At 34.8% G+C, this 20,623-nt stretch overlaps 1 protein-coding gene across 3 annotated transcripts in view; it reads left to right on the forward strand.

The window, feature by feature from the left end:
- LOC131044050 (protein TIC 40, chloroplastic) overlaps positions 1-20,623 on the forward strand; it is a 137,245-nt gene that overhangs the window by 91,297 nt on the left and 25,325 nt on the right. For 2 of the 3 annotated variants that reach the window (XM_057977313.2, XM_057977315.2), the window contains 3 exons: positions 3,919-4,013; positions 8,515-8,618; positions 8,727-8,774. In XM_057977313.2, the coding sequence (XP_057833296.2) occupies positions 3,919-4,013; positions 8,515-8,618; positions 8,727-8,774 (247 nt within the window). Of the gene's footprint in view, positions 1-3,918; positions 4,014-8,262; positions 8,452-8,514; positions 8,619-8,726; positions 8,775-20,623 lie in introns of those variants that run through there. The other variant, XM_057977314.2, reaches the window with a different exon arrangement.

The following is a 20,623-nucleotide window of genomic DNA, read 5'->3' on the forward strand; positions in this document are numbered from 1 at the left end:
ACCAAACCTAAGGCAAAGTGGACAAATCCACTTGGAAAGAGAGAAAAATTTCACTTTGAGGTTCAAATTTCCCAAGTTGAAGCCTAAGAGGACAAATCCTCTTGAAGGTAAAGAGGAAAATCCACTTGGAAAGAAGACAAATCCACTTGAGGTCTGATTTTCCCAAGTAGAGGTGAGCAAAAAGTTTCTAAATCCTTGAAAATTCCTTGTGAGGTAAAATTGAAAAAAATCAACTTGGAAAACGAATTTCCCAGGCAAAGAAGTAATTGAGGTTAAGTTGTAAATCCACATGGAGGTAAAATGAATTTCATAAGGGCAAACCACACCCTTTGATTTTTTTGCAAATTTGTTGTTAATGAAAAAGGAATAAATACAAATCTCAACCTTTAAAACAAGCTTTTACTTATAAATTGCCTATGAGAAGGCAAGGTAAAAAGTTCTCTTGTTTTTTTTAAAGAGAAAAATCAAAAAGGGGAAAAAAGCACATAAAGCGATCTCCTTTAAAGGAAGCTTGCAAGCCTATAAAGAGGCAGCAATTCAACCATTCAAACTCCAAAATTTATCAACATTGAAAGGCAGAAAGAAAAGGTATTTCGCAGAAGCCAAAGGAAGAGATAAATTTGCAGTCAAGTTTTAAAATTAAAACTTGTCAGCATTGAAAGAAGCATTTATCAAGCTAAAGGGGCTGATTGAAGACCACAGCCCATATCATTTTCAGACCTCTTAACTTTGAACTAAGGTACAGGTTTGGTAGATTACCACTTCCAGATTTGAGATCATAATCAGACCTTGTCAAGTATTGAAAATCAGGTTTTTAGGCCAGGTTTATGGAATTTCGTGTTTAAATAGTGTATTTCATGGTTTCCTTTCCAAATTGAACAGTGAAAGTTTTGAATTCTGATTTTAGAAATTTATTTGAAATTCATAAATGAAAATCAGACCCAAGGATAAAAGGGAGTGAATTTTGCTAAAATCAGATCTGGAACATCAATTCAAAATTTTGTGAGGACAATTTCCAGATTTTTGAAGGGTTTCAAGTTGCGAGTTTTGTTTATTATCTTGCATTTTGCTTACTTAAGGTTTCATTCATATTCAAGATTTGAATGTTTTCTGTGTCTTTTTCAGGTTTGATGTGAAGAAGGACAACATTAAGATGTTCAAGGACTCAATATTGTAAAAAGGATCAAGGTCAAGCTCTAATTAATACAAACAACTTCATAGTGTGAGAGAGATCAACATGTTCAAAAAGGTTCAAGGAAGTGGATGATAGGCAACTATACAAGGAAAGGAAAACATTCAGACTTCAAGAAGGAATACAAGAAGACCATCAAAGAAAAATCCAAGAGGATGAGGATCAACATCATGAAATGGTGAGACAATGTCAAGGAATCCACAAGGATGATGAAGATGAAAGATTACATTCAAAAGGAAATCAACATGAAGATGAAGGATTCAGGGCATTGCAACCAATACATGAAGATTGCTCTACAAGTTCAAGAACTTCAAGAGATATTGCCTAAGGTATCAACACTTCTTCATGATGAGGAATCAAATCTACAAGGCAAGCTGAGGTGGCATCCCAATCGTCAATCAACCAATCGAAGGGTTCCAAGTCAGACATGTCTAGGTGCAATGAACTAGACTCAATGAGTGGAAGATTTTAAATGATTTACAATGGCTCCTATTTTCTCATTGGTTATTCAAAATATTGTAATTTTCTCATCGGCCAAAAGGAGTTTGTTGTAACAAACCCTAATTAGGGTTTTATTGTAAAATCTTGGCCATTGATTCGAGAACCAAGCTGAGCTATTGGAATGTAATGAGACCTCTATTTAAGACTCGAACTTCTCATTTGTAAAGGTGAATAGGGAGTAGCTAGACAATAGTTAGTAATTAGATAGTATAAGCAATTAGGAGTTAGAAGTAGAGTAGGAGGAAACTAGAAATTGTTGCCAAGGCTTGTGGAAACAAATACTTGATTTTATTGAAGTTATGGTGGATCCTTGTGTATTATTTCAACTTGTTGCATGGTTTATTGTTACTTCTCATAGTTTAAGTAAAGTTCATTGATTATGGTGAATGCTTATGAGGATAATGGTGAATGCTTATGAGGATATTGTGATGAATTTCTTGGTTCATACTTTTAGTGTAAAGTTAGCCTGAATCTCTTAATTTTGCTAATTTCGATTGTGGATATTTGTTCAAGTTGCGCTGGCATTGGATATTTGAGTGATGTATTTGCAATATGAAAATCTTCCATTTTCCTTAGAAGATTGCATCAGTCTTGTGTAGTTGTTGTTATCATGGCGAAGCAAGACTTGATTTGAAGTAGTTTGTCTATCTAAGTAACATTCATCGTCATCATTGATCTTAGGAGTAGCATAGTCTTTCTAAACCCTTATTTCTTTTGCCTTCTATTTTCCAAGCTGATTAGTTAGTTTCGATGTTCCAGCATTGTTCATGTTCAATGTAAGTCTCCCTCGTGATTACAGAAAAATCACTTCAACACACTGAGTCTATCCACAATATAAAGTCAAGACCCGACTATTGGAACCTTGGAGTCGTCTCGTTTGATCACATAGTTTAGCATCCGAGAGGTCTTTGTTTAAGAGGATAGAATACTTAGTATTTTATTCTGTGTTGCATAGTGTCATAAAAAACACATCAACATGTAGTATGATCTACAAAGTATGGTTTAATACATAAATTCATAAGAGCATCTTGCTGTATTATCAAAAATAAATTCTGTCTAATGCTACGTTGGCCAGGAGAGAAAAATAGGTTTTTCCCTTCTCAAAATTTGGTTTTTTTTGAACTAACTTGAATATGATATAAAAAACAAGAGTAATGTAAGATAAGATTGAAACTGCAAGTGACAATATCATCAATTCCATTACTGTTTGATTCATAGTTTACTCGATATTTCCTGTCTCAGGCTGTTCTCCAATAGTTCACAATTCATTACTTCCTTCTGCGCTAGAGATCTACCTGGAGATATAATATTGGGCCCTGGAATTTGTGGGCATGGGTCTTTACCAATGTAGCATATATTTCCGAATAGTGTTGGCTTGGGGTGACGGAATCTAGTAGGATGTATCACCATCTTTATTTCCTTTTATTATTATTCATATTAAGGTTAGTTGGATCTGGTAGAGTGGTTGAAGTTAAGTAATGACTCAAGTCCAAGAAGGGAACATCAATGAACATCAAAGGAATTCTATCTATGAAGGTTTTATTGATGGTCATGCTCTGTATAACTCCTTATGTGCCTAGTAGTATCTTCCACAAATGTACCCCTATGGTTATTAGCAACAGCAATTATTTTTTACATTTTCTATTTTGTTTTGAATGTATACTCGTGTGTCTATCTGCAAACATCGATGTGTGTCTTGGTATCACATTCATGCAGGCATAGGAAGGAAGCTGTTTACAGTAAGCTCATGCAGCAGTTATTTCTGGTTTACTTACTATTCTAAAAGAATACCTTCTTTCACTATACTAACCCGAATTCAATTTTGCTCTCTAATGATCTTTGCTAGCCTTGCAAATTTTCTTTTTCACTCTTTCACATATTTGCCTACTTTCAACAGAACTTTTCGATTAAGCAGTTGTGTTAAAATTTTATTTTCTTTAAAACCTTGATCTCCACTAGTCCCTTGTCTTCGAAATTGAAGGATACCATATTTTTAATTTTCTTGTACATTTTCCTGCAGCTTATTTTTTGAATAATTTATAATGTTTCTTCCTTTGTTGTATAGTGATTTTGGCTCATTGATCACTTGCTTGAAATTTCTTTAATTGAATAGCTGGTAGACATGCTAATTCAGATGATTAATTGTCAAATTGCCTCTTCTTGAATTTTTTTATTAAATATGAGGTTTGCTAAACACTTACCATGTTTTTTTTCATGACTTTCAGAAATAATATGAGTGGTGATGCTACATGGGACAATCGAATGCTAGAATCATTGAAAAATTTTGACCTTAACAGCCAGGAGGTTAAGCAACAATTTGGTAAGTTTGCTACAAAGTTATAGCCTTTGTTAGGGAGGTTTTCAATTTTGACTGATGTGTGTTTTATTCAGACGTTTGAGGTCAACTAATTTTGGTTTAAAACGAAAAGAAAAAAGAAAAGAAATTAATATTACTGATCTAAATGATATTAATTTTTGATAAAAATGAAAAATCTAATTCATGTTATAGAGAAAAATAATACATTCTTGAGATTGGAGTCTTAGACTATCATTACAATGACCTTCTGAATTGCCAAAAAATATTTTAGTTTGCACTGCTAACATAACCAAATCATTACAGTGAACAAGAATTATAGTGCCGATACTTTGAAACCATATTCGCCTACCTTAAATTGACTCTGTGGCATTCAAGATCATAAAGGAGGTTAAAGATGTAAAGTGAGAACAATAAACTTGTCTAGATACTCAATTGTGCCTGTTGACGTATCTTTGTCCATTAGATTGTGATGTAGCTTGAAGTTGTTTTACCTGAAAGTTAACATCCTCCATTGAATTCCATTGAGCAAGACTACACTATAATTCTTCACACGAGTGATTTCTTTTGTTTCCTTGGATAATTTCTTTTTCTTCCTCGGATAATTTATATAAAAATCTTGTGATTTTTTTATATGAAGCTTAGGTTTTTGCCAAAAATATAGTGTCATTGAAATTTTTTTTATGTTAACATTCAAGCCTCAAGATATTGTCATCAAATTCTCAGTTCAGGTTTTAGTGACACAATTTCATGTTATAGCTGTCTAGGCCATTTCTCTATGAAAATTCCTTCAAATTTGTCCCTAGTTAAGTCTTGGATAATTTCATGATGGAAACTATGCTAAATTGAAAAAAACACATGTAATCTAACCTAGAATCAGTGTATCTTTTATGTACATTCCAGCAACTGTGAATCTTTGATTTTATTGGCAAAGGTGTCTCAACCTTGAATCCTAATGTTTTGTATTTATTAAATTAGTTGTATTTATTTATTATTTTGTTATCTCATGTGAAAGATGGTGTCCCACTTTGAGATGTGTAAGAGCATGTTATGAAAATTTAAAATGGGAGTTCGTGATTATGGATTCTATGACATTGCAACATGTTGACTCATCATTGGAGTTGGGCATTGGAATTCCTCATGGGGATTTGGATGCCATTTTTTGGGGTTGGTATTCTCCCATGGTATTGGTCTATGGTCTACCATTTTGTGGTTTCTTGATTTGTATCTTCTATATATTGGTGCCTAGGATGGATATGTATGATATAATTTTGCAAGATTTATATTGCTAAAATTTTTCCAAACTTGTTTTGGCTGTTCTCCTAGAAAGCTTGAGCTTGTTGATGTATTATAGCTGGATTGGTATTGTGAATATATTGGTTCGAGATTTGGAGGCTGGGTTATTTCTTGAAAGGGTTTTCATAGGATAAACATTGTATCATTATGGTATAAATTTGAAACTACAGATTGTATTTTGCATTCATTTCTCTTCTTGTTGATTAGTTTAGAAAGTGTTTTACAAGTACTGATCCTTTGGGTGTTGATGCCTGGTCAAATTTGCTTCCTAGGTGGTAGGAATTTATTTTGGACTAATCTTGGTCTTAGTGTGAAACGTGTATAGAAGAACATTGTTCTTAGGCAAAATAACAAGTACATCATGGTTGAAGATGGAACATTTTAATGGCACAAACTTCAAGCTATGGAAGCTCAAATCGAGGATTTGTTGATAGAAAAAATATATACGGTTTGCAATTTTTGGAAGTAAATCTGCAAGAATGAAGGATGAAGATGGAGATCTGTTAGATTGGAAAGACAAGCCTCATTTGGCTTTTTTTGGCTGATTTAGTGCTCAAGAGAACCCACTGCTTAAACCCTTTATGAAAATTTGGAAAAGTTGTAGCAAGCTGAATCTTTGGTGAACAAGCCTTTTTAATAGAAGAAGCTCAATATTTTGAGGATGGATGATGGGACTTAGTTGTGGAATAATTGAATGCATACAACACCATTGTAAGCTAATTGCAGTCTATTGGTGCGAAAATGAAAGAAGAAGATTGTTATATGGTCATGTTATGTTCATTGCGAGAATCATGGGACAATCTGGTGATGACCATGGAAAGTACTACTGCAAAGTTGTGCTTGAGGGAGATGAAGTAGAAGACTTCCAAATCTGTGAAGGGAGCATTGGTTGTTTATGGAGAGTTAAAGGAAAAAGTCAAGGAGGACGATAGTAGATCTAACTTTTGAGGGTGTTTAATTTTTTTGGTAAATCCAAGCCAAAATGTAAAGGCCACATCAAGAAGGCTTCAAGGAGGAGGATTAATATGAGCTAGATGATGATTTCGATTCTATAGCTTCTCAAGATGAATTAGATGCATTTGGCATGCATGCATGCAATGACGCATGGATGATCAACTTTGATGCCCCTTTCCAAGTAACTCACCATAGGCCACATCAAGAAGGCTTCAAGGAGGAGGAGGAAAAATATGAGCTAGATGATGATTTCGATTCTAGAGCTTCGCAAGATGAATTAGGTGCATTTATTGCAACCTTGGCATGCATGCATGCAATGACACATGGATGATCAACTTCGATGCCCCTTTGCAAGTAACTCACCATAGAGAGTGGCTTTTTGACTATGAGAATTTTGATGGTGGAAAGGTCAACCTTGATGACAAAGTTTTTTAGAGTATTGTTGGATGTGGCTGAGTCAAGATTAGATTCTTTGATAGGAGGATCAAATATATTTCAGGAGTTCTACACATCTGTAGTTTGGTGTCAAACCTATTATTTGTTAGCAAGATGAATGATGCGGGTGTGTAGGTAGTCTTTATAAGTAGTGGGTGTGAGATAGTTTGCGGAGAGTTACGATGTTGGCAAATGGAGTTTAAATTGGAACTCCTTTTTGCCTTGATGCTAGCACCCACATCCACTGTAACAATTCAATAGTATTTGCAACTTTGGTACTTGCAACATCTACACCTAAAGGATTAGTACATGTTGTGGAAGAATTTGCAGCTACACTCTTAAACATGTTCTCATTTCAGAGAGTAGGCTACCAGTTAAGAAGGTTATGTTGTGGTTTGACCTTTTGAGCCACAAGGTAAGAAGGGTCTTAAACCTTGAAAAACATAAATCTTGTAAAGTGGCTGGTTGATTGTTCTCTTGACTTTGGATTTTGTGAACATTTTCTTTATTTTAAATAAAATTGTGTTTAGTTTTACTCGAGCTTGCATAAATTTTATGAAATTTTGGATCTTATTCAAAGGATTTGTTTGGTCTTGTAGATATGCTTTCATTGGCGAAATCCTTGTATAATGTTTCCTTTATTAGATTTACTTGAGCTCACATAAGTCTCACTGCATTTTGGATTTTATTTAAAGTGATGTGTTTGATCCTATAGATGTGCCCTCATTGGAAAAATACTTGTATTGTGTTTCTTTTATTGATTATTTATCGAGGACTTGGGTCTACTTTCTTAGACATAACTTTGAATTATTTCAGTTGGTCTAAGGCCCTTGTGGAAAACCCAAACAAGAAGAAAGATACTGTTGAGAAAAGATAATAGTGGAGAATATTGTAGAGTTGAGTTTGATAGATTCTACAAGAGAATGGTATTGCATAGCATAAAACAACTCCATGCATCCCTCAACAAAATAGAGCTGCAGAGAGGATGAATAGGTCATTGATGAAGAGGGCCAAAGATTATGCTTAGTTGGGCTTGTATGGAACAAAAATTATATGGAGAGGTAGCTAGCACTGTGTGTCACTTATCAATAAGTCTCTTACATCAGCACTTGTGAATAAAACCCCTATAAAGGTTGGATAGCTAGAAAACGCTTACTTTAGCATCTTTGAGTTTTTGGTTGCGAGGCATATTCTCATATGCCCAAGAAGAAGTGGTCAACATTGGATTACACGTTAGTGAAGTGAGACTTGCCTATGATGATGGTGTGAAAGGGGAGAAGCTTTGGGATCTTGTGATTGGGAACGTGTTGTACAGTAAAAATGTGATCTTTAAGAAGATCAAACCTTGTCCTTGAGTTGAGTAACCAGGTGGGAGTGCAAAGTCTATGGTTCTTATTGTTGTTTCTTGATTCAATCGTGTATGTTTTTTTGCATCAACGTTTAAGATGAGATTATTTTCAGTTTCAAAGTTCAAAATAGAAATTTTTGATACTTTATTTGTACTTACCTTTGAGGATATAGGAAGAACACCTGGATATCGTTTGATATCAAGATTTTGAATTTGTTGCAGAATATCAAAGTATAACCTCTGTATTGGAGCCATAGGGTGATTGTGGTTTGGGGAACCATTGAAAAGTTGAGTTATAAAATTAATTGTTTTATTATTATTAGCTGCATCTTGTTTACCCTAAACACTCCATAACCTCTTTTGCATATTATTTGATTCATCAATATACTGTTGTCATTGAAATGTCATGCATGGAAGCCATGGTTTCTGTATCTTCATTTTCTTTAAGTTATTTTGGGTGGTTATTCTATGCAGAGCAAATAGGACTCACACCAGAAGAGGTGATTTCAAAAATCATGGCAAATCCTGATGTTGCCATGGCATTTCAGAATCCAAAAGTTCAAGCTGCTATTATGGATGTAAGTTTACTGGTGAATTTGTACTGTCTTTAAAATGTATTTACCAAGGTACAGTATTTGAAATTAAACTCGTTACTTATGGATGTTGTTGTTCTCCATGATTTTCAGTGCTCGCAGAACCCTATGAGTATAACCAAATACCAGAATGATAAAGAGGTAGTTTTCTATTCTTTCATTGTTTATATAAATAGTTTTGAGATCTGTTGGTCTAGTTTTTTTGGGAGTGGCCTTTGAAGAAGGTGAAATGTAGATAGAGGAATGGAAGAGCTGCATCATAATTCACATGGTTTGCCCCAAAGAAAAGACCCTTTGTTTCCTGCATGCTTTGATGGGTTTGCAGTTTTGGCTTCCATAGCTTCTTTAGTCCCGCCTCTCTTTAATTTCTTTTAATACTGCTTATTACATAAAAATTGGTTGCTTCCTCAATTTTTAGGATAGCATGACATTTTGATGTCTTATGTTTAGCACAAATGAAGAAAAATAATCTTCTTAAATATGAGGGCAGATTTAGATTTCATTTTTAATTCAAAATCTGATAGGTAATTAGACATATTTTCTTAAACATAGAAGGGCACATGTAAATTTATATTTTTCTTCCAAATTCTGATTGGTGGACAGAGTGTCTTTAATTTGCATTGGGTGTAGGCTGTATTTTTGTTATAGTTTTGAATTTCATAATCTGCATGTCTCTCAACTAGTGAGAGTCTCTGTGGTTGCATCCCAGTGAAAGAAGCATTCAGTCTGTACTGATTTCTTGAGCTTGAACTTTCATTTTGTTGAAGTAGATGAGATATATCACCATATTGAGAAGATTGCATTTTGCTCTTTATCTTTGAGCATGTGGAGTTCCCACTATACACTGACTATGATTGCTGGGAAGGTACAAGTTGGAATTCTAATAATATTATCATAACGATTGATTTGAGACTTAGACCCCCACAAGCAAAGCTGCCAATGAATTCCTTGTTTTTCAGGAAGACAAAATCTTTCTAAATAAAGGTGCTGTGATATTTTGGTAGTTTACCTTCCTTTGAAAACAGAATAGATATGCAGCTGATTGGATTGATTAATCATAACTCCAACTGTGGGAGATAGTAGATAAAGGAAATTTATAATAATTTACAAGAGTTGGTGGTATGGAGAGATGATGAGGATGTCAAGGTTTAAGAAGATTTGGGGGGGTACATGACAGTAACATGTTGGGAGTACCTGAAGGATTTTATTGATGCATACATGACAACAATATACAGATGTTGATATTGGTCTGGAGCATATTCTGTCTGTTCAAGAATGTTGAATCAAACCAATTCAATTTGTTAACTTATTTTGAATCATACCATTTCAGTCCATTAAAAAGTTTGGGTCATACTGAAATGGGGCCAGTTCTGGTTGGAATTGTTGGTTATGTGTTTCACAGCTTTCAGTCAATCATGCTCGAGTTTGTTTGAAAATTGGCCTCAAATGGACACATCTGGATAGGCTCGATCTTGATCTTGTTGATAGTATTTGAGAACAACAATTCCACAACAATCTGAAATATAATATTTTAAATGGTTATGGTCACTTGTTGAGAAATTGCCTTATTGTTCTTTGATAGTTAGAACAATTACCGAGTATTCAAATTTTAGAACAAGGTGTCAGAAATCACTCTAGAAAGTGTTGTTCATCTCCATTAATCCGTTTGAACACACTGGCGACATCAAAATACTCCTCTGATCCTGCTGACACCAACCCAGAAAGCCAACACCAGCTGCCCTAAAGGAGAACATGAAAATTGGGACATTACATGCCTGTTATGTTTCCTTAAGGATATGATGTAATGTTCCCGATTTTAGCCTTTCCTTTTGGCTAAAAGGAGGTATAAGGAGAAATTAATTAAATTAATTTCTTATAGTCATTAAATAAATGAAAAATTAAAAGTGACTTTATATTTAATTAATTTAATTAAAAAGTGACTTAAAGTAAAATATTAAATTATAAAGTCACTTAAATAATAAAAATAAATAAAGTGTACCTACCCCCTTCTAGAAGGTGTCTCATGACGGGTTGTGGAAAAGTTAAATAGAAGAGGGTAATTGAAGGAAAGGTAGACTTGGATTTTGAATTGATGAATTGATTGGGTTTTGTAGAACCAAGTTGGTGTTTGCAGAGTAAGGGTCTTTGGGAACGGAAACTCCCATTGATCGCATAACTAAGAGGGTGAAAGATCTCTCGAGGGGTTGCATAGAGGAGGTGACATTTCAGTCATCTCACTTGAGCTCATTGAAGTTTTATATCAGATTTGGGTGATTGTGCTTCAGATTTTCAGACTTGGAGATCACCTTGTTGATGCATACATTTTGAGCAAACAAGATGGCGATATCCTATTGGCACTTAGGTGATATTCATTGAAGAATTGTTGAGGGAAATCGAAGACAAGGGGGCATATCAGCAACATAGTTGCAGACCTTGGATGCCATGTTTTGATTCATATCTCGTCACTAGTGCCTCGATTTTGATCGCTGTTGGTTGCAAACTTCATTGGAGACTAGGGCGATATTTTTAAGACCTTTCATTGGAGGTTTTGGTGCCTATTTAATTTCTTTGAAGAATCCGAGTTATGACAGGTCCACCCTCTATTATAATGCATCGATTTCATCTTTGGGTGCATGTTGATTGATCAATATTGCTTAGGATGATTGGCGCTGTCCACTAGATGGAAATTGTATCGTTTGGAAGAGGATTTTGGATGTATGAAGCAGATTTCATTTGTGTTCTCAGACTTCAGACTTGCAGCAGCAGGGCGGCATCAAACAAGGACAATATTACACATTGGAGTCTACTTCTGGTTGGGTATTGATGGTATCTTCATCAGTGATCTATCCCAGGTTCAATTGCTAATAAAAACCATTGGAATTTTCAGATTTGAATGATAAGTTAGGACTGCAAATTTGCCTTCAGACTGTCATTAAAACAGTCCCTATATGTGATTATTTGCTGCCTATGTAATGACCATTGAAAGGTTAAATGAGATAAGGAATGAGGAGTTTGGAATTATATCTACATTTACATTGTCTGAGGATGTATGCCAAATGTTTGTCAAATTGACGCTTGGCTGTAAGTGCATATGTACACATTGTAAATTCATCTGTATGCATTGGTTAAGGGTCTAGAGTGTCATTTAAACATTTAGATGATAAATTATGCATTGTAGTGTTGATACTCAAGCATTGGTATCCATCTATAGTCATTATAATATGGACGTATCAGACTGATATAATAGACCAGCAAGCTGGAAGGTTGCATATGAAGTGTTTGACGATATTCCTTGGGTTAGGATACATCATTTTCCACTTTTATTTGACCAAGGGATATTACATATGATGACTGCTTTTGACAGTTATTGATTCCAAAAATGTTTATATACAAGGTTATGATGTGGTTATTGGTTGGAAAGATGTGGATGAAATCTTTGAGGAATCTATGAAATATTTCCACTTTAAACATCAGGAAATTATTGATCAATACCCTTATTCTCTGAACCATAGAAGCAAAAATATCCCAAAAAATCCTGATTATACCCAATTTTTTGTGAATCGGTCCCACAGATATTTTTTCTCCCAAAAAACTTGTCATTAAAAAAAACTGACTGCAATTTCAATAATTTTTTCATGTTTAAATCACATAAAGATTACGTTTAAATTGTGTTTGAAACATTAATTAATCTCTTGCCAACTTGTGAAACCCTCAAAGACTATGAAATTGCGAAATATTCTATGAATAGTGTAGTCGTGTGATATTTTTAGGGCATGACTACAAACCTGGGCTCATTGGGACATGCATAGAAGGTGCAACTAGTTGCAAACTTGCAGGGAGTTGGGAGGTGACGCATTTGATTTAGAGGTAGGCAGTTTTTTCTTGTAACGCTACTACAAATACATTCAATAACTTCATGCCATATAAATGGTATTTACACAAAATTCAACCACTGCATACAAATAGACGAATAATTTGTTAATAAAATTTTCAAAGTGCGCACCACAAGGATCTTTCAATTTAAATTAACAAGAGAAAAAATGTTATATATATATATATATATATATATATATATATATTTTATTTTGGTGGAGCTTCCATCCAAAGAGATAATATTTTATTGTTATTATGGATGGTCTATATTTTGAGGTTATATTTTAGCTCACTATTCATTCTTCATATTTTGTTTCTAATTTATTATGGTTTAAATTTCTCTATATTCAGATGCTAAGACTTTTCTCAGTATCGTCAATACGTTGGCAAACATGGTTTGATTTTATGTATACTTCTTATCTTCATTGAATGTTCAATGAAATTTTCAATATGTACATCACAAGGATCTTTCAGTTTAAATTAACAAGATAAAAAATGTTAAATCTATTTTTTTTGTTAGCGATTCTGTCCAAAGAGATGTTATTTTACTGTTATGACATGTGAATGGTCTATTTTATGAGGTTATATTTAACTTGTTGTGCCTAATTTATATTTTATGTCTACTTTATCATAGTTTAATTTTGTGTCTACTAATTATCTTGATTTTCTGCACAACTAAATTGTTATTGTGAAGATTGATTGGTTATTTGGTCCAAACAACATTTGATGGTCTTTATACTTTTCTATAGTGGTAGCCTTGTAAATTAATTATTTGGAAAGAAACAACTTGTATCATTGGCTAAATGTCTTGAATTTAATGCTAATTGAGGCTCTCTTACATATCGTTTCTTTCTTGATGAAAGGTTTTGTGGAGTTCAAACTTGCTGCTGTTAAATGTCCTTCTCCCTCTTTGTAATTACAATTGAATGTTGCTAAATTCCCTACCTAAAAAAGAAAAGCCTTTGGAAACTTTTAGGAGGTTAGGATGGTTAAAAGACCTATTCAAGTTTGCATTCTGAAGTGTCGTTAGGAGAAGAGGCCATTGATATTTCAGATGGAGATGTTAAGCATTCTGGTAATGATAATTCTAAGTGGACCAAGAAGAAGAAGCAACTTTCGAGTGAAAGAAGATATGTCAAGATTGCTAAAGCCCGTGCCACCCAAAATTTAATAGGTAAGAAGGCAGGAAAATTATTTTTGAGGATGAAGAGGATGATGATACTGATGAGGAGTTCCTTCCTCGAGTTGAAGAGGATATTGATAATATTGGTGATAAGGAGCAGGAGGATGAAGGGGAAGATCAAGAAGTTGAAGACAAGGGTAAGAAAGAGGAATATAAGCAAGAGGGGGGAGAAGAAGAAGACGAGGAGGTTAAGGAAGATCAAAAAGAGATGGAGTCCCCATGTGCTAAAAAACAGGATAATGTTTTTGATAAAGAAGATGAGGAAGAGAGGACTGAAAGTAATGAGGATCATATGGATGATTATTTTGAAGAAGAGGAAGGAAATGTCAACCAGTTGGATGCTTTGGAGTCCTTAAAAGCTAATGACAATTAGAATGACACTTTGGACTCCTTAAAAGAAGATGTTGCTACCCTTCAAAGTAGGATGGGGAGATTGAAGGAAAAAATGGAAGAAAGGAAACAGTGTCGAGAAATCAAGGAAAAATGCTAAGGTATTTACGATTTTGTCAACAACTATTAGAAAAAAAATTAAGATTGATAATGCTCTGGACAAATTTTTTACTAGTAAAGATGGGATTGTGAGGAACGCTGTGATGAGTAGTGTTTCTGGCCGGTACAAAATTAAGAGACAAAGGAAGAAGCAGGGAAGTGTCAAAGATAGAGGGCTCAGGAAATCAGAAGGAAAATAACTCATAGGAAAGGCAACATGGGAGGACTCTCTTGACTCATGGATAGGGGACTGGAAATTTATATGTTTTCTTCTGTGTCTTTTTGCTGCTTTGTGTTTTTGTTAACTGCTTTTTTTGAATCTGCTGTTTCTTGTAGGCTGTGGTGCAGGTTAGTGGCTTGCCTTTATGGTCGTTTAATTTATCTGTTTTGCATTGATGGCTTTATGTAATGGATTCTTGTAATAAGATTAGTGCACTTTCCCTGCTTATCTAATCAAAAACATCTGACACAACAATAATAATAGCAAATTCCATTTGTGTGGTCATCCTTTTATTGGGAGTTTAACAAGAGTAGTGGACCACTTGGCAGTTCAGGGGGTCATGATGTGGTTGTTATTCTATGCAATTCTTTGACTCCAAAGATTAGAATTGGTCTAGAGAAAGACTATTTTTTATCGATTGTAGAAAAGTTGAAATTAACACACAAGAAATGGAGAACCCAAGAGATATCTAGGTTCACATCTTTTGTGTCTTCCTCTTCCTTTATGCCTAAAGCCACAACAAGTGGGTTGATAGGGAATGGAACAATAAAGAACTTTAGGAAGCTAGTAGAGAAAGGACATGTGGACGAATGATTAGTTGATTTATTTTATTCTAGTGTTAGTCCATTAAATGTAGCTAGAAATACACATTTTCAAAATGTAATTCAAAAATTGTATACTTTGGAAAAGGGTACACACCTATTGCTTTAGATGCTTTCATAACAACTCTTTTGCAGAGATCAAAAGAAATGATGATTGAGAAATTAATTGAGGTCAAATCCTCTTGGAGAGTAATAGGTTGCACTATATTGAGCAATGGATGGTCAGATATGTCATGTTCTTGAGGATGATTGAAACCATGAACCACATGAAAAGCCTCAATTTATTTTCAAAATATTAGTGGATGTCATGTCCCACCAATAAGTGAAATTGCAACTATATTGATAAGGGTCGCAGCCATAAACCCAGGTAAGTAGGGCCGACCTAGTAGGATAAGAAAATAAAATTAATAAGTAAATAGATAATAAAATCACATATAGGGCTGACTTGGATTAAGGAGTCGACCTAGGTTTTTGAGCAATAATTAAGGGAAAAAAAAAAGTTGGTTGCCTTGGCTGGCCTGTTTAGAAAGGTTGCAACCTTTGGTGAAGAGGTGTAATTTGAAAAGTATAAATAAGAGGTATTTATTTTAATGTCCCCATCCTTAACATTACTCCACTGATAATTCACATGGTATCAGGAAAGTATTTCAAATATTTCACATGGTCATCATTTAACTATTGCTCGAGGACAACCAATTTTGGGAAGGGCAGATTGTCATGTCCCATCAATAAGTGAAATTGCAACTATATTGATAAGGGTTGTAGCCATAAAACCCAGATAAGCAGGGCCAACCTTGTAGGATAAGAAAATAAAAATAAGTATATAGATAATAAAATCGCATATAGGGATGACCTGGATTAAGGAGCTGACGCAGGGTTTTGAGTAGTGATTAAGGAAAATAAAATAATAAAAAAATAATAATAAGTTTGTTGCCTTGGCCGACTTGTTTAGAAAGGTTGCAACCTTTGGTGAAGATGTTTGATTTGAAAGTTATAAATAAGAGGTGTTTATGGATCATTCAAACATGAAATTAATTGGAAAACAATTCCTATTTAAGAGTAGATTCGCAGAAGGAATTCTCATAAGGCAATTCATTGAATATTCATAGCAGATCTGAAGCAGATCTAAGGTGAATGCTTGACTAAATTAAAGGAGAATTAATGCAGAAATAGGAGCAGAAAGAGAATTGGATCAGAGGAAATAATTGAAGAGGAGCAGATCGGATACATGGTCCCAACCAGGATTTGTGTTTTAATGCAAAAACTAGGGCACTTAATAAAAGGGGACATTACAGAGGATGCAATGCTTGAAGTGGGTATGGAGACTATGGTTCAAGTGGTTATTATAGTGCCACAAATTGTGTGGGAGTTGGGAAGTTGATTGTAGAGAATTGCCCACAAATATATTGCAGCTCACGTGTAGCCAAAATTCATCTAGGGAGTTGTTGAGGCCTTGAGAAAAAAGATTTGCTTCATTTTAGGAAAGTGCAATAGTTTTGCAGCAAGAACTCTCACAAGGCAATTCATTGAGTATTCATAGCAGATCTGAAGCAGATCTAAGGTGAATGTTTGAGTAAATTAAAGGAGAATTAATGTAGAAATAGGAGCAGAAAGAGAATCGGATCAAAGGAGATAATAAAAAAGGAGCAGATCAGATACAGGGTCTGAACCAAGATTTGTGATCTAAGGCAAAACTTAGGGCACTTAATAAAGGGGGACATTACAAAGGATGCTATGCTTGAAGTGGTTATGGAGACTATGGTTCAAGTGGTTATTATTGTGCCACAAATTGTGTGGGAGTTGGGAAGTTAATTGTAGAGAAGTGCCCATAAATATATTGAAGCTCATGTGTAGCCAAAATACATCTAGGGAGTCGTTGAGGCCTTGAGAAACAAGATTTGCTTCATTTTAAGAAAGTGCAACATAAGTTTTAAATGTGTGGGAACCAATTATTGATGTGTTTGACATTTTTTTTTGATGTCGAGATCCCTTGTCTTGGTATGCTTTATGAGTACATGAGTAAACCATTCAGGAACACTCAATAATCTGGAAGCAAACTATGTTGAGAAATGGAATACTATTGATTCCATATGAAAAATGTTGTGCAAGCCATTATATTCAGCAATTTGTTAATTGGAGCCTAAACTATTTCAAGTTGATAGATAAAGCGATATTGAAGTTATGATGGGGCATTATGAAGCCATCGTGAGTTTTGAACCCATACGAAAAATGCTGTACAAGCCTTTATATTCAGCAACTTGTTATTTGGAGCCTAAACTATTTCAAATTGATAGTGATGTTATGATGGGGCATTATGAAGCCATTGTGAGTTTTGAATGAAATCCAATGCCTACAATTCAAATTGTATTGTCCTTCCTATTATGGCAATGGAACTACTTTAAAAACCTCCTTCAAAAAATTATAATTGTATTCATTGATACAAACATAGACTTGATTTACAAACACATGGCCATAATAGGGCCCTTTTCACCTTTACAAAAACCATGAAATACGTTACAAACTTTTCTTCACAACTTTTTGCACTTTAGTCTAGCTTGATCCCATGGGTAGTTGCCACGAAGGACAGCTTTATAATAACCACTCTGATTGCGATACTTGTAAATGTTGCGCTGCCTTGATATTGCCAATTTATGCCACCATTAATGCTCAAACATGACATTTGGATGAGAATCGCTTCTTCTACCAACAAGGTTTTTGTTCTTGATAGCTAACAAACTAGTAGGGTTTTCGTCCTTGAATTTTGTTTTTGTGGAGATGAGTGCTCAAGACAGTTATGGTTAGGGTTTGCTTTATGTTCAAAAACTTCATTTATAAGCTTCCAACCCAAAATACCATCCATAAAGAGGCCAAAATCAACATGGAGAGCGTTGGGTACTAGAGTATATAGATGGGTGCACCCATACCTAACAACACCGTTTTCCTTAAAATCCAACTGCAAATCTGCATCCATGTGCACAAAAAGAGATTGGGTAGATGGAGGAAAATACTCGAAACTTGTTACAACTTCCAAGGTTAATGGCAAGAACATTTGTAGCCAAAGTCCCAACATTCGCTGAATTTCAAGCATGAAGTTCGAATTTTGGCAAACTTCAAACTTTTAAATAGATGTAATGTATTTGTTAAAAATTGCCTTGGGATTTGTATGGGAAAAGTCAAATACAATTTTTTTTAAATATATTTTCAAAATGCATTTTCCAGATTTTTGATTTTTTTCATATTAAACACTGCGAATTTGCAACTAAAGAAAACTTGAAGGTGTGAAGGGCTTTGATCAAAATCACATTGTTTTTTAATTCATTCCATATGATTTGTAAGAATGCTAAGAGTCGAACACTGTCCGCTGGGCTTGAAGCCCCCGTCTCGTGAGGGCGCATATGAGAGTAAGAGCACAGATCCCCCCTAGATATCCGACAATCACTGTAATCGATCATTATCCATCTGGTATGCTTCAATCAATCATGCATTTGGTGTGCTTCAATCGATCATACATTCAGGGCGCATATGTAGGTTTTACTTATTTATTTGTTTCTTAGATTTTTTTCATCTATAAATTTTTATCAAAGTATTTTAAATTTTTAATAATGTCTACAATGTCAAATATTATTTTATTTTTATTAAATTGTCATTAAAAACAAATAATATTTATCTATTATCTATTATATTTTATTTTTTGAAATTAAAATCATCTATACAAATTAATGATGTATTATAAATTTTTAATAATATATGTTTATAACATTAGAAATGTCAAGTATATTAAATAGCTATCAAAAAATTAACATTTACTATAATTAACTTATTATTATTTTTTTTCTTGAAAGGGGTAAAAATTTATTGAACACAGAGAATTGTAAATCAAGAAGGGCCAAAAGCCCAACAAAGAATAACACATTCCTATCTTCCACAACTAATTGCTCCAACATGTGAGAAAAATCCAGAGGCACATGTCCCCTATCCTCAATATTCCAACCCTGCATTTAATCATATGCCCATTTGGCTAGACAGTTTGCTACTCTATTCCACTCCCTAAGAATATGAGAAAAAGGTAACAGATTCTAAAGACTTGCTCAATCTTAGAATTTGTTGAATAACCATGGCTAAGTGCCGCCAATTAACATCATCCAAATGCTGCTCATTCAGCAAATTCACAAATAATCCTTCCCCAACCAAGAACACAACCCCTTTCCATAGCATACAAGATGGCGAGAGCCTCCATGAAGTTATTTGTATGAAATTCTTTATAAATGTAGAAGAAAAATTGAACAACACTAGAACTATCCCGACCAATGCCACCAATACCAACATGACTAGGATCCCCCCTAGAAGAACCATTAGTATCTATCTTCAAAACTCCTTGAGGAGGAAGAAGCCATCGACCCAACCGATCAATCTTCCTCATAGACTGTTTGCATTTGTCCTTCTTAGCTTGCTTACACCAACCCCTTGAACAAAAAATTTGAACCTTCTAAAAATATCTACATCCCTAGGATCCACTACACCCGAAAGCTCACACTTTGTAAAGACTATCTCCTGAAGAGTATGAACAAATTTCCCCCATGATTGTTGAACAACTAAATTTGCATCTTGAAAGATCTGTCAGTTTTGTTCTAATCAAATATGCTAGATAATGGAAGTAGGCCCAAGAACCTAGGCTACTTGAAGAAAAGAGGTCTTAACTGGGGGCTTACCCAAATTGTCCCAAAACTCAGCCAACGAGGAGACATGCCAATATGCTTGATTCCAAAACTCCCCACCAGAGATGCCAAATCTCTTGAGAGAAAAAACATTGAAAGAAAAGATGAGGAATATAGTCTTCACTATTACAACACAACACAAATAGAAAGTCCTTGAAAGTCGTGCTTGCATAATCTTCCCAAGTAAGACATCTATTTTGAACCACCAACCATATAAAAAAATTGTATTTGGGCCAAGAAAATTTGTTCCACCTATTTCCATCATGGAGCTCCAACACTCCCAAACATCTGTCTATCAGGCTCCAAGTACCCCGAAGCCACAAAGTACTTACCTGTCGAATCTTGACCCCATGCTAGGATATCCTATCTTGCAAGAGAACAACACTTCCTACTAGCATGAATCCGAGCTAACTCTTTCCAAGCTCCCTTTGCCCCCTAGGTGGCCACTCATGGGGATCTTTTTATCTACAAACATCAACCTCTATCCCAAGTGCTGAATAGTCTTATAATTAGCCACCTTGCTCCATCCAACTACTATAAAACTATCATAAAGGGACTGTAAGTGTGGATACATTGAAAAGATTGGAAGGTGACCATCCCAAGAATCAAACCAAATTAGAGTTTTTGAGCCCTTATAACAGATATAAAAAAGCCCTTGTTTAATTAGCTTCGTCCCTGTCTTCAGAGTATGCCAAATCATAGATCCCTTCCCTTACATGGAATAATGAGGGACATCTAAATTGCCAACCCCTCCTAAATACTTATTAGCAAGAATTCTAGCCCAAACTTGATCTTGATTGGCGCACCAACACCAATATAATCTAGCAGCTAGAACCTGCCCATTCAGAGCCACTGAATGAAGACCAAGCCCCCCTTCTTTCTTCGGCCGACAAACAGACTCCCACTTC

The sequence above is a fragment of the Cryptomeria japonica genome, chromosome 3 (genome assembly GCF_030272615.1).
Source record: "Cryptomeria japonica chromosome 3, Sugi_1.0, whole genome shotgun sequence".
NCBI lineage: Eukaryota > Viridiplantae > Streptophyta > Pinopsida > Cupressales > Cupressaceae > Cryptomeria > Cryptomeria japonica.